This window comes from Gopherus evgoodei, chromosome 3 (assembly GCF_007399415.2).
Source record: "Gopherus evgoodei ecotype Sinaloan lineage chromosome 3, rGopEvg1_v1.p, whole genome shotgun sequence".
Taxonomy (NCBI): Eukaryota; Metazoa; Chordata; order Testudines; family Testudinidae; genus Gopherus; species Gopherus evgoodei.
This window is the reverse complement of record NC_044324.1, coordinates 5892055-5905391: the sequence shown is the minus strand read 5'-3', so window position 1 is coordinate 5905391 and position 13337 is coordinate 5892055. Positions and strand designations below refer to the sequence as shown.

The 13337-nt window shown below is 61.3% G+C and overlaps 2 protein-coding genes across 3 annotated transcripts in view; one reads left to right on the top strand and one right to left on the bottom strand.

Annotated features, from left to right (window-relative positions):
* Nucleotides 1-1232, bottom strand: part of RNF41 (ring finger protein 41) — a 29906-nt gene extending 28674 nt beyond the window's left edge. The window contains exon 1 of the mRNA XM_030554816.1: nucleotides 1145-1232. The gene's annotated coding sequence lies outside the window, so the exon portion shown is untranslated. The remainder of the gene's footprint in view (nucleotides 1-1144) is intronic.
* A 1924-nt stretch (nucleotides 1233-3156) lies between these two features.
* On the top strand, nucleotides 3157-9623 carry NABP2 (nucleic acid binding protein 2). Of its 2 annotated transcripts, none has more exons than XM_030554716.1 (7): nucleotides 3157-3892; nucleotides 4844-4953; nucleotides 5729-5867; nucleotides 7084-7155; nucleotides 7616-7697; nucleotides 8038-8104; nucleotides 8449-9623. In XM_030554716.1, exons 2-7 carry the CDS (start codon nucleotides 4875-4877, stop codon nucleotides 8649-8651), a joined length of 642 nt encoding a protein of 213 aa, XP_030410576.1. In that variant the 5' UTR covers nucleotides 3157-3892; nucleotides 4844-4874; the 3' UTR covers nucleotides 8652-9623. The 2 variants fall into 2 exon arrangements, with proteins under 2 accessions (XP_030410576.1, XP_030410577.1); XM_030554717.1 differs by lacking the exon at nucleotides 3157-3892 and adding an exon at nucleotides 3913-4161.
* The last annotated feature ends 3714 nt before the right edge of the window (nucleotides 9624-13337 follow it).

The following is a 13337-nucleotide window of genomic DNA, read 5'->3' as shown; positions in this document are numbered from 1 at the left end:
TCCTACCAGCCCCCCCGCCCCTCCCCAAACCAGCCCCCACCCTCCAGACCCCCCGCCAGGTCCCGTCCTACCAGCCCCCCGCCCCTCCCCAAACCAGCCCCCCCACCCTCCAGACCCCCCGCCAGGTCCCGTCCAACCAGCCCCCCGCCCCTCCCCAAACCAGCCCCCCCACCCTCCAGACCCCCCGCCAGGTCCCGTCCTACCAGCCCCCCGCCCCTCCCCAAACCAGCCCACCCACCCGCCAGACCCCCCGCCAGGTCCCATCCTACCAGCCCCCCGCCCCTCCCCCAAACCAGCCCCCCACCCTCCAGACCCCCCCGCCAGGTCCCATCCTACCAGCCCCCCGCCCCTCCCCAAACCAGACCCCCACCCGCCAGACCCCCCGCCAGGTCCCATCCTACCAGCCCCCCGCCCCTCCCCCAAACCAGCCCCCCCACCCTCCAGACCCCCCGCCAGGTCCCGTCCTACCAGCCCCCCGCCCCTCCCCCAAAACCAGGCCCCCACCCTCCAGACCCCCGCCAGGTCCCGTCCTACCAGCCCCCCGCCCCTCCCCCCAACCAGGCCCCCACCCTCCAGACCCCCCCGCCAGGTCCCATCCTACCAGCCCCCCGCCCCTCCCCAAACCAGCCCCCCACCCGCCAGACCCCCCGCCAGGTCCCGTCCTACCAGCCCCCCACCCTCCAGACCCCCCCCGCCAGGTCCCATCCTACCAGCCCCCCGCCCCTCCCCCAAACCAGCCCCCCCCACCCGCCAGACCCCCCGCCAGGTCCCGTCCTACCAGCCCCCCGCCCCTCCCCCAAACCAGGCCCCCACCCTCCAGACCCCCCGCCAGGTCCCATCCTACCAGCCCCCCGCCCCTCCCCCAAACCAGCCCCCCCACCCGCCAGACCCCCCGCCAGGTCCCGTCCTACCAGCCCCCCAACCGCCAGACCCCCCGCCAGGTCCCATCCTACCAGCCCCCCGCCCCTCCCCCAAACCAGGCCCCCACCCTCCAGACCCCCCGCCAGGTCCCGTCCTACCAGCCCCCGCCCCTCCCCAAACCAGCCCCCCCCACCCTCCAGACCCCCCCCGCCAGGTCCCATCCTACCAGCCCCCCGCCCCTCCCCAAACCGCCCCCCAATACTCCCCGCCCCCCCGCACGTACCGCGCCCAGCCCGGCTCCCCGGGCTGCTCCGGGTCCCTGCAGGGCTCAGAGGCGGCCGCAGCCTCCCCGGCCCCCGCCCGGCCGCGGCGCTGCTACGCAACCCCCCCCCGCCGGAAACACGGGGGCGCCCCGCCCGGATGCGACGCTCCAGCCAGCCGCGGGGGGAGGGGGGGACGAGGACTCTATGGTCGCCGGCCGCTCTACCCCACCACAGGGGAGTGAGGGGACTCTATGGTCGGCGGGGCGGGGCTTTCGGAAGGGGGCGGGGCTTCCTCTTCACGCTGTCTGGGAGTGGGTGGGTGATTGGCTGGGGCGCGGTCCGTCCGTGTCTGTCTGTCCCTGTCCCCCGCCCCGTCCTCCCTGTGTCTGCCCCCCCCGTCCTCCCTGTGTCTGTCTGTCCTGCCCCTCCGTCCTCCCTGTGTCTGTCTGTCCCAGTCCTCCCTGTCCCTGCCCCCCAAGTCCTCCCAGTGTCTGTCTGTCCCTGCCCCCCATCCTCCCTGTCCCTGCCCATGTGTCTGTCTGTCCCTGTCCCCCAAGTCCTCCCTGTGTCTGCCCCCCCCCGGCCCCCTTGTGTCTGTCTGTCCTGCCCCTCCGTCCTCCCTGTGTCTGTCTGTCCCAGTCCTCCCTGTCCCTGCCCCCCAATCCTCCTTGTGTCTATCTGTCCTGGCCCCCCAGTGTCTGTCTGTCCCTGCCCCCCATCCTCCCTGTCCCTGCCCCCCAAGTCCTCCCAGTGTCTGTCTGTCCCTGTCCCCCCATCCTCCCTGTGTCTGTCCCTGCCCCCCCATCCTCCCTGTCCCTGCCCATGTGTCTGTCTGTCCCTGCCTCCCAGTGTCTGTCTGTCCCTGTCCCCCCGTCCTCCCAGTGTCTGTCTGTCCCTGCCCCCCATCCTCCCTGTCCCTGCCCATGTGTCTGTCTGCCCCTGTCCCCCAAGTCCTCCCTGTGTCTGTCCCAGTCCTCCCTGTCCCTGCCCCCCAAGTCCTCCTTGTGTCTATCTGTCCTGGCCCCCCAGTGTCTGTCTGTCCCTGCCCCCCATCCTCCCTGTCCCTGCCCATGTGTCTGTCTGTCCCTGCCTCCCAGTGTCTGTCTGTCCCTGCCCCCCCGTCCTCCCTGTGTCTGTCTGTCCCTGCCCCCCGTCTTCCGTGTGTGTGTGTCTGTCCCAGTCCTCCCTGTCCTTGCCCATGTGTCTGTCTGTCCCTGTCCCCCCATCCTCCCTGTGTCTGTCCCTGCCCCCCCATCCTCCCTGTCCCTGCCCATGTGTCTGTCTGTCCCTGCCCCCCCCGTCCTCCCTGTGTCTGTCTGTCCCTGCCTCCCCCGTCCTCCGTGTGTGTGTCTGTCTGTCCCAGTCCTCCCTGTCCTTGCCCATGTGTGTGTCTGTCCCTGTCCCCCCGTCTTCCCTGTGTCTGTCTGTCCCTGTCCCCCAAGTCCTCCCTGTGTCTGTCTGTCCCTGTCCTCCCATCCTCCCTGTGTCTGTCCCAGTTCTCCCTGTTCTTGCCCATGTGTCTGTCTGTCCCTGCCCCCCAAGTCCTCCCTGTGTCTGTCTGTCCCTGCCCCCATCCTCCCTCTGTCTGTCCCTCCTCTCTGTGTCTGTCTCTGCCCATGTTTGTCTGTCCCTGCCCCCATTAGTCCTCCCTGTGACTGTCTGTCCCTGTGTAATTCTGTTCCTGACCCCGTGTCAGTCTTTCCGTGTTGGTCTGTCTGGCCCTGATCCCGCCCCCTGTCTGCCAAGTTAACAGCAAAGGCCGTGTGGCCTCCCCTTTCTTTACCCGATGAAAATTATTCCACAGGCTGGAGCTGTTCCTGGCCTGTGAGATCCCTGGAGAAGGGCCTTTTCCTTCCCTCCGTAAACCAGCTTGGGCCTCTGCTAGTGGCAAATGTTAAAAACCATCATTATTTATGATTAGGGTAACCAGACAGAAAGCGTGAAAAATCAGGACAGAGGGTGGGGGGTAATGGGAGCCTATATAAGAAAAAGCCACAAATATCAGGACTGTCCCCTATAAAATCGAGACATCTGGTCACCCTATTTATGATGAACCTCACCTATAGTCCACATGTGCCTCTCCCAGGCCTGGCCGTTCTATGCTGGAACGCATGGACCACCTGTGGCATGCATGATCCACGCCATCACAGCACACATGATTCACATGTGCCCGCACATGTCTCTCACCCACAGAGGCTGGTCCTATAAAAGATATTACCTCAACCCTCCCGGCCTCCCTTTCTCTCCGAAGGGCCATCACAGCATGGATGGAGACCCACTTCGGGAATGTTTTTGTTCTGCGGTTCTACATGCCTGGTACAACGGGCCCTGGGCCATGACTGGGTGCAGGCAAGACACCTCCTAAACGGGAATAACAATGCATGGCTCGTGATGCTGCCACGCCGTGATCCACACGTCTAGCCACAACATCACGGCGTGAGCTGGGTCCATGCACGGTAACGGAACTTGTATGATTCATGCACTAGGTGTGTCTGGCCCAGGCACAGCAGGGGATTAAATCTCGACTCCCCTGCTCCGAGTACAGTACATAGGAAAGGCTCCCATCTCCCCCCCACTGGGAAATTTCACACACGTGCCGGGGACGTCGCTGTCCCTTTAATTCCTCAGTGCCAGGGCTCCCCCTGCAATGCAATTGGCTGGCGGTGTAGCACGTTCAGACCTGTCGAAGAGCGTCCTGCGACTGTGATTGGCTACTCAGAACGCAGCTGGATACTTCCTGGAATGTCTGCAACCCAACGTTCCATCAGGTCAGTTGTACAGGGAAAGTGTGTGTGGGGGGAGCAAACCGTCCCCTCCTGATCTCCCCCACCCCCCACTAGCCCCTTCTGCAGCAGCCTCAGGAGCTTTGCTAAGGGGGCCTGATTCCCCTTGCAGGTGGTGCATTGCAGGGCAGGGGGCATGCATGTGGCAGGATACATGCACCACCCCAGCAATTTTCAGTCCCCAAATCGTGTCTCCTGTTCCCCCCTCCTCTGCAAGAATTTCCACCAACACGTGAGCGAACTGATCCTCCCAGGTGAATGAGCCTCAACTCCTCCACCCCCGGAGAAAAGCACTTTGCTTGCTCTAGGGTGAATGGGGACGGGGTTGCAATTTATACAAAATGAGAAATAGGTATTTTCCTGGCGGGGGTGGTGTGAAATCAGGGCTGTGATTTGTGCCAAAGATAAAATGCATTTTCTCGGCACAGGTGGTTTTTCAGGGTCTGTCTTTTGTTTTAATTAGCCTGTATCTGTTTTGTCCAGGATGGTGACTTTTGCAAAAGAGCAAGATGAACTATTGCGGGTCGGAATCAGGGTTGCAGTCCATGGGGGTTTTCTTGCCACCGTCTGACTCCTGGCCACAACTTGTGCAAAAAGAAAGTGATGCAATTTTATTGTAGGGCTCTAGACTCAATGATAGAAATTTGAGCAGAAATGAAAAACAGATGCACTTTTCTTGCAAGAATCTTCAATTGCAGTTGCCATTTTGTATTTTCTTCCGTTTGGGGATAAATTAACAGCAGGATGTTTCTTTCTTCCTACAGGGCATTCCCCTATTGACTAACTTTGGGAGGGACCTGTGCCAATTAACCCCCTGATCCTGCACATTTCTCCATGTCCCTGCATTCGCTCCGCCTTGGCTGCCTTTCCATTCTGTGTGCTGACTCTCGCTTTCTTTTTAAATGTGGTTATGTTGTTTTATTGTTATTTGCACAGATAACGCAGTGGAAGCCAGACGCCGCTCAGGATGACGACGGAAACCTTTGTAAAGGACATTAAACCTGGCTTGAAAAACTTGAATCTTATTTTTATTGTACTGGAAACAGGTGGGTATTAATGATGTCTGAGAGATATCTATTCAATATCTTACTGCAGTGGTTCTCAACCCCCAGGAGTCCGTGTGCTCCTCGGGGTAGCAGAGGTCTTCCAGGGGGTACATCAACTCATCCAGGTATTTGCCTAGTTTTACACCAGGCTACAGAAAAAGCCCTAGTGAAATCAGGACAAAGTACAATTTCATACAATGACTTTTTTAATACTGTTTTATATACCATACACTGAAATATTAGTGCACTATTTATATTCCAGTTGATTTATTTTATAACGATATGGTATAAACGAGAAAGTCATTTTTCAATAAGTGTGGCTGTGACACTACTGCACTTTTATGTCTGATTTTGTAAGCAAGTAGTTTTTGAAGTGAGGTGAAACTTGGGGGTAGGCAAGAAAGATCCAACTCCTGAAAGGGGGACGGTCGTCTGGAAAAGTTGAGAGCCGCTGTCTTGCTGAGATTCCATTTAACAGTTGCAGTCAGTTCTCAACCAATATTTGTGGCTAGATTTCACCCCCTCCCCAGCTGCTTAGTGATGTCGGTGTCCATTTCTGAGACACCATAATTGACACAGGGTGACTGCACATGCTTATGTTTGCTGCCGTGACCCGGCTCAGCATTTGTAGGCTCAGGACCTTAGACTGTGAATTCTTGAGGCCAGGGCCACCTTTGTGGTCTGTGTTTGTACAAGGCCTCGTCTAGCCCAGAGGGGCTTCTCGGTGTTACCCCAGAGATATCCCGTGAACTGGATGGTTTGCTCCCCTCTGCAGGTCGGGTGACCAAGACAAAGGACGGCCACGAGGTGCGGACGTGCAAAGTAGCCGACAAAACGGGCAGCATCAACATCTCGGTGTGGGATGACGTAGGGAACCTCATTCAGCCGGGGGACATCATCCGATTGACCAAAGGGTAGGCCAGGCCCTGCTGCGGGACAGGGGAGCCACCGGACCTGGTCGTGTTGGTGCCTGCTGGATGCCCAGCCCGTCAGCCTCAGGCCCCCCAGGGCTCCCGAGACGAGCTCATTCAGGGTTTGATAGACCTGGCTGGGGGCTCACCTGAGCTCCCCACAGCTGAGACTGTGCCGCCTGCCCTTCCAGGGGGCGGAGAACGGCCAGGCTGCTCCTCTCCCTGGCCTTCATTCCCAGCGGAAGCGAAGCGTCCGGTCCCCTTCCTCTGTCAAGGGAGATAGAAGCCTGAGCAAACAGGCCTGCGCCTGCCTGCTCAGAGCTACACTTGAGCTCTGGCTCCTTGCGGGATCAGGTCATCTCTATGCTCCGAGATAGCCCGAATCTCCTAACTTTCTAGGCAGGCTGCAGAAGGGGTGGGGTGGGTTCTGGAGAAGGCCGAGGGCAGTGGCTGAATTCCTGGTGATGACTTCAATGCTGAGGGTGCATTGTAATGGAAGTATGGTGGGGTCAGAGCACCTTGGGTAGGAGACTTTATGATTTTAACTATATAGATACAATTAAAAAAAATAAATCCTGTGAAGTCCCCGGAAAAGATCCTTCCCGCACACCCACAGAGTTAATCTCAGAGGACCAATCGGACCCCATCTCTCTATCCCTGGACATTGGGGGTGGGGGGAAGTTACTGGAAGCGGGTAGGACTGATCTCAATGGATTCATCATGTCGGCTTAACTTAGACATGACGTCAAGGCAGGATTTTACTGTCCCTGTATCCCGAGGAGAAATCCTTGTCATTCTAAGTGTCTGGATCTTCCCCCAGCCTAAGTATCGCTGCACCCGGAAACTGCGACTGCTTTTGTGGGAGCCACTTGAAAGAATAATTAGGGCACCCCCTGGTGGCACTGCCGAAGCAGCACACAGTGCTGCGGGGTGGGGGGGGTTCTTCTGTCCTTCTATAGGGGGTTGTGAGAAGCAGAGTGTAAGTCAGAGCAGCCTCAGGGCTGCTCTAAGTTACATCAGGGGGTGTCCCTGGCCAGCCCCAGAGCATTGGGAGCACAAAGGTGCCTCCCCCAAGTGCAGGTTCAGGGGAAGTGAGAATTGGGGCCCCTAGCTCTGCACCCAGTCCAGGGTGTGTGTCCTGTGTGAGGTTTCTGGCCTGCAGCTGCTGGGCGAGCCCCGTGCAGTTAACCACACATCTCGGCATTCCTCTTGCTTTCAGCTACGCGTCAGTTTTCAAAGGCTGCCTGACCCTCTACACAGGCCGCGGAGGAGACCTGCAGAAAATCGGAGAGTAAGGACAGCCTGTCGGCTTCACTGCAGGAGCCCTGGGGACGTCACTCACTGAAGCCTGGCTTCTTAGAGGCTGGGGAGGGGAGAAGTGTGGGGCAGCGCCAAAGCTGGAGCAATTTGCCTCTAGGGCTGACCATGCAGCCAGCCCAGCTGGCCCTGTAGGTGTCTCCTCAGGAGTGGCTGGTGTTTAGAGCAGGGTGGGGGCAGGGATCCAGGACTCCTGGGTTCTGTTTCAAGCCCCAGGAGGGGGCCTGGCCTGGTGGTTAGAGCAGGGGAGACTGGATGCCCAGGCACTCTATTCCCTGCATAGTTTGCATCAAGATCCTGGCCCGAGACGGTCCAGGACGCTCCCCGCTGGAGAGTCGGGGCATCCCCTTCCCCGGGATAGGGCTGAGTGCGAGGGGAGGAAGGGGTTGGCCAGTGTCCTGGTGGCCTCGCTGATCTGCCATTTCCCTCCCTAGGTTCTGCATGATTTACTCCGAGGTCCCAAACTTCAGCGAACCCAACCCAGAGTACGTGACCCAGCAGTCTCAGAGCAAAGCCGTGAGTCCCAGCTGGGAGGCAGAGGTCTGAGGGGGCCCATCTAGTGGGATAATCGGATCTGCTCACTTGCGGGTGCCCATGGGGACTCCTGTGGCCTCGGGGCTTCCTGCTGCTGCTGACCCCAGGGGCCAGGAGGCACCGGAGCGTTGCTGGAATCTCCCCCTGCTCCGCTCCTGCTGGGACGGGCTGGGGTGGGGGTGGATTTGTGTATGTTGCAGACATGCGGCTGCTCTGGCTGCTGCCCAGAAGTGGATGCATCTCTGGCCAGCGGACAGCTGGGGAAGTGTGCCAGGATCCTGCGAGATCCGGGACCACGAGTTCTCACTTCCGTTTCCTTCAGGTCCAGAACGACAACGCGACCCCTGCTGCTCCCCAGACTACCCCAGGCCCCGCCGCATCATCCTCAGGTAAGGGAGGCCCCTTCGCCCCACGGGCTGGATGTCCCCCCGTCCCTGAGCAAGGCAGGTGGGACGTGGCCCTGCCTCAGAGCCACTCAGCACTAGCCACTCGGAGGCATTCACAACTCGAGCCAGTTCTCTACTCCAGTAATTCGGGGAGGGGAGTCTATCAGGTTAGAGCAGCGGGGGCTGGGAGCCAGGACTCCTGGGTTCTATCCCCAACTCGGGGAGGGGAGCGGGATGTAGTGATTAGAGCAGCGGGGGATGGAAGCCTGAACTCCTGGGTTCTCTGCCCAGCCCTGCCTTGGCTTCGCTGTTCATTTCCCTGTGGAATCTGTCACTTTTGTTTTCAGCTGCTGACAACCAGAACGGCAACGGGCTGAGTGCCCCAGGCCCCGGCGCCCTCCCCCACCCGCCAAACGTCCCATCCCACCCCACCAGCGGCCGGATCACCAGGAGCCAGCCGAACCACCAGGGCACGGGCTCATCCGGGTCCAGCTCGTCCTCCAGCCCCATCAGCAACGGCAAAGAGACCCGGCGAAGCAGCAAGAGATAACGCCATGGGGTTGGGACCCTCCGCCCCAGCTCCGTGCTGGCTCACAGGGAGGAGGCTGAGCCAGAGGGCGGGGAGCAGGGGAGAGGCCATGGCCGGCTGGCACTACGGGCTAGATCAGAGACAGCGAAACCAAGAGCGTTTTCGTCGCTGCGGTCGTGACCATTTTAACCAGGACTGTGGCCTTCTCCTGAGCAGTGATGGGGAGGGGGGCGCCCCCTCCCATTGGAAACCAGCCCTTTATCTTCACCGCTCTGCTCTGAGACTAATCTGAACCACAGCCAACCACCCTGCCCCCACTGGGATCCCTACGTGCCCCTCACAGAGGGGGGTGCCAAGCCCCCCACCCAGATTTAATTTAATTTTTTTTTTTTTTTTTTTTAACAAATATCCTGAAACTTTTTAGCAAACTTTAAAAAGCTGATTTTGCCAGGTGGGGTCAGTGGCCACGGGGCAGCTGGGGACTGCTGAGGCTTCTGGGCATAGGATGGGGGGGCAGAAGCGGGGCTCCCCCCCTTGCCCCTGGGAGGGGCCTGTTTGGGTTTTGGTGTCTCAGCGGAGCGGGGGCGAAGGGGTGAGGCACTGGCTGCAGCCCAGGTCAGCCGTGATCCTCGCCTGGGCCCCCTGCATGAAACGAGCTTGCTGGGTCTCAGCCGGGTTCCTAGGAGACAAATGACTCTGTCATTACGAGCGCCCCCCGCAGCTGGCAGCCCCCTCGCAGGCTGCCCTGGGGCAGTGGCCAGATGGAGGATTTGGGCTCCCTCGAATCACTGCGATGGGAAGGGCTGTCGTGTCTGCCCACCCGGGGAGGGACTGAGCCTGGCGCTGACCTGGGAGCCGTTTTCCCTCACCTGACGGTTTGGGGAATGCTGCTCCCCCTTTATTCTGTTTTAACCCCCCAACTCCCTTGTCTCCCCCGAGCGGAGTCGCTGACCTGCCCGGGCTCCACTGGAATAAAGACCGTGCCGCCCTCCCCCTCCGCCTGCCGTGTGGTCACTTGCGCCCGGGGGAACCTTTGTACCAGTTGCACCAGGCCTGGTTTCTCAGCACCAGAGCAGCTTGGAGTGGCAGAGATCAGCCCCCTCTCCCCCAGCCCCGTAGGCTGGCGCCCCCACTGGGCGTTATACTGGCCAACCGGCCCAGTCCAGAGTCCTAGATTGAAAGGCCAGAAGGGGCTGCTGTGGGCAGCTCCTGCCCGACTCGCACTGAAATCTCTCCCCCGGGCAGGATGAGGCCCATCGCCAGGCACGAGTGCCCCTGCCGCTCAGCGAGCCCCAAGGGGGCATGAACTGCGAAGGGAGGCAGCGGGGCCCAGTGGGTAGGGGGCTGCACTGGGCGACAGGCGACCTGGCTCGTGGCCCCCCAGCTCTGTCCCTGACTGGTGGGGTGACCCTGGGGGCTCTGGGCGGATCTGACCCCAAGAGCCACAAGAAGACAGTGCCCAGGGTGGGTGCAGGGCTGCAGCTTGGGACCAGCCCCCTCCCTCTGCACGCGCCCTGCAGGCTGATAGGGGCAGGAAACCCACAGGGACTCGCCCTGTTAGGCTCCTCCCCACCCCTCCCTTCAGGCCCCCTTGGGTGGGGGGGGTGAGGGGCCGGGCTTCAAGGAGACCTGCCTGACCCTTGCCCCATAGGCACTAGAGCAGCCAGATTTTGTGCAGCAAGGGGCAGGGGACCGAGACACTGCGTCAGGTCAGTGCATTTCCTTTCCCCGCTTCTGGGGGGCCAGATCCCCCATGGGTGGGGGGTGAAGCCCCAGGACTAGCCCCTGGCCCTGGGGCAGAGTTGGAAGCTGATGGTTTTGGACCGGGGTGGGGGAGGTGTCTGGCACCGGCCCTGGCCAGACGCAGCCCTCCGGGTGGGTCTGCAAACAGCACCAGGGTGGTTTCCCGGAGGCTCGTCCTGGCGTGTTTGCCCGGTGCCCTGGCTGGCGAGGCAGAAACCTCGTGGCACGAAGTCAGCGCTGAGGGTGGCGGCAAGGCACCCCCATGGGAACACTGCGCTGTTTGTGCAGCACCTGGCGCGCTCAGGCCCGGCTCTGGGTGGGGCTCAGCTCTGCTATGGCTAATAAGTGCACTCATGACGCTGGCCCAACTCAGTGGGTCCCAGATGTGTCCTCAGGCTCTTGAGGGGCAGATCGAGCGGGTTGGTAAGACCAGGGGGTGGATAGGAAGTGGCGGGGGGGTAGGACGCCCTCCCGCGGGAGCATCCAGGCTAGGACCTGTTCCTGGGGCTGGTAGCGGTGAGGGGTCCAGGCAGCCCATCAGGCCCGTGAGCCAACAGCGCACCAGCTTCCCCGCTCATCGGGTAAATTCCCAAAGCCCCAGCACCCGGAGTCACGTGAAAACGAGATGGGCAATGTCTAGGCTTTTACCCCCGTGACACCTGGGCGTCCAGCACCTGCCCATCCCGCACGGGGGCTACTGGGGAGACTTCCAGGCCAGCAGGGATGGGGGGGGCACAACCATGGGACCTGCCCTAGATATTGTGCAAATGGACAAGTGGATTTACCTTGAGCCCAGACTTTTCAGGGGTGGGGGGGGACACAGGTGGGAGAAGGATTTGAGATTCCCAGGCACCAGCTCTGTCATGTGGCGGCCTACCCCAGGCCCCGCCCCCCGGCCCTGCTCAGCGCCTGCCCCATGGCTCCTGCCGCTGGAGGGGCAATGAAGTGGGGGGAGGGAGAAGTCACTGCAGCGGCCTGCGCCTCCCCCCACCCCGGGAGCTGGACACTGAACGCAGCTGCCCCAGCTCCTGGCTTTTCTGCCTCGGCCCGGAGCCTCTGGCCAGTGCGGCCCCCCACTCAGTTCTTGCTCCCCCCCACAAGAGCCAGGCTCCAGCCCCACACAGGGCAGGGCTGGCAGGTGACTAGGAGCTGGTTATCACTTGGGTGAATCATTAACGCCTCGCAATTAAGTACCTGGGCTTGCAAAACTGCCTGTCAAGGACACGCTCCCCACCCTTCTCCAGGGACTGGGGCGGGGTGGCCTTCCCCAGGCTGGGACCTCCTTCCCCCCTCCCGAAGCCCCATCCCATCATGCCTCGGTCTGTAATATCAGCGTGGGGCTCCAAGGCGCTGCATGGACCTGCCACAGAAAGGCAGCCACCTCTGGGGTGGAGCGTGGCAACCCAGGGGAAGGGAAGGGGAACCGAGCGTCTGGTGGGAGCTGGTAAAGGGCCAGATGAGGGCCAGGGCGTTTTAATAACCCGAGCCACTCAGCCCTCCCGAAAGACGTTGCCTCCAGCTGCATGATGCCCCAGCATGCTGGAGGGCAGAGGGGGAAGAGAACCCCAGTGCCTCATTAGCATCAGGCTGTTATGCCGGATTTCTCCCGGGGGGGGGGGCTCTCATGTGCCCCTGCTTAGCCTGCAAGACCAGGGTCTGCAGCGTGGGGGCCCTCAGGCCCAGTCGTCATGGGGGGGACTTTGACACCCTAGTCATTAGCTTTGTTACCCTGCCCAGACTGGATAGCGGGCGGGGGCCAAATCTGGGTCTGGGATCCCTGGCCCTGCCCCAGGCAACCCCAGTCTGAGTGGCTCCTGGCCTGTCCGGGAGCCTAGAAGGAGATGGCTGGGCAGCTGAAACGCGTGATCCCCGGGGCCTGGGGACGCTTTGCCCCACCGGGGCCTAGCAGGGCCAAAAGAGACGCAGGCCGATGGCTCATCTCCTCCTCCCAGCCAAAGGCAGCCCCCCCGCAGCAGCCCACGGGCCAGATGTGGCTTCCTGGGCGGGGAGTTTCAAGGCTGCCAAGCAGGAAAAGTTGCACCTTCACCTCCTGGCACCACAGCCGATCGCTCAACACCTGCACACAAGGCCGATGAGCAGAACCAAGCCCGGCGGCTGGCACCAGCTGCTGCCGAGGGAGGTGCAAGACGCCCTGTCCCAGGCCATTCCGGTCAGTTCCCTCCTGACCCCGGAGAGCCGCCGTCGCACACGGTTAGTTTTGTAGCACTCACCTCGGTGTCCAGCGCTGCCCGGCCTCGTTCCCTCCCTGGGAATACTCAGCCCATGGCCTTCAGCCGATCTCTGGATGGGTCTCCCTGGCGATGGCAAGAGGACCCGGCCCATCGCGCTAGGTGCTGTACACCTAGAACAAAGAGAGAATGCCGGGCCGGGGGAAGCCCTGGGGAACAGTGAGGTGACAATTGCAGTGTCCACATCTCCGAGGGTGGATTTCTGGGTCTGTTCGTTCATCCCTAGCGCAAAAGGGTCTCAGGCAGGACACAAATAATACAGCGGTGAGTTCCACAGGCCTGGCACTGGGTTCCCTTCGCACCCCCCGGGGCAAGGGGCAGCTCCCTGTCTCGGCCCCTTGGTTCAGCTGCCCACGGCAGCGGGGCCAGCTTGTGAATCCCAGCCCCGGGAGGTGGTGGTGTCAGAGTGACTGAACGTACGTGCTCACACATGTGTGAGAGGACACGCAGAGCTGGGCCCCTCTAATCCAGGCGCTCTGACCCGGTGTCTAACTCAATCAGCGCACGCGCCTCACGCCCGATTCAAATCCCCAGCCCAGCTCCCTGCCCGGCACTGCGATCGCCTCGGGTGGCTCCGGCTGGCCAGTCCTTGCTGCAAGCTGGGCGAGGGACGAGCCTGCACCACTAGCCAGCTACGCTGCCCCACGACTGCACCACAACACGGCCCGGGGAGGAACAGGCAGCAACAGGTGGGTATTGACTGAGGCTGTTTGAT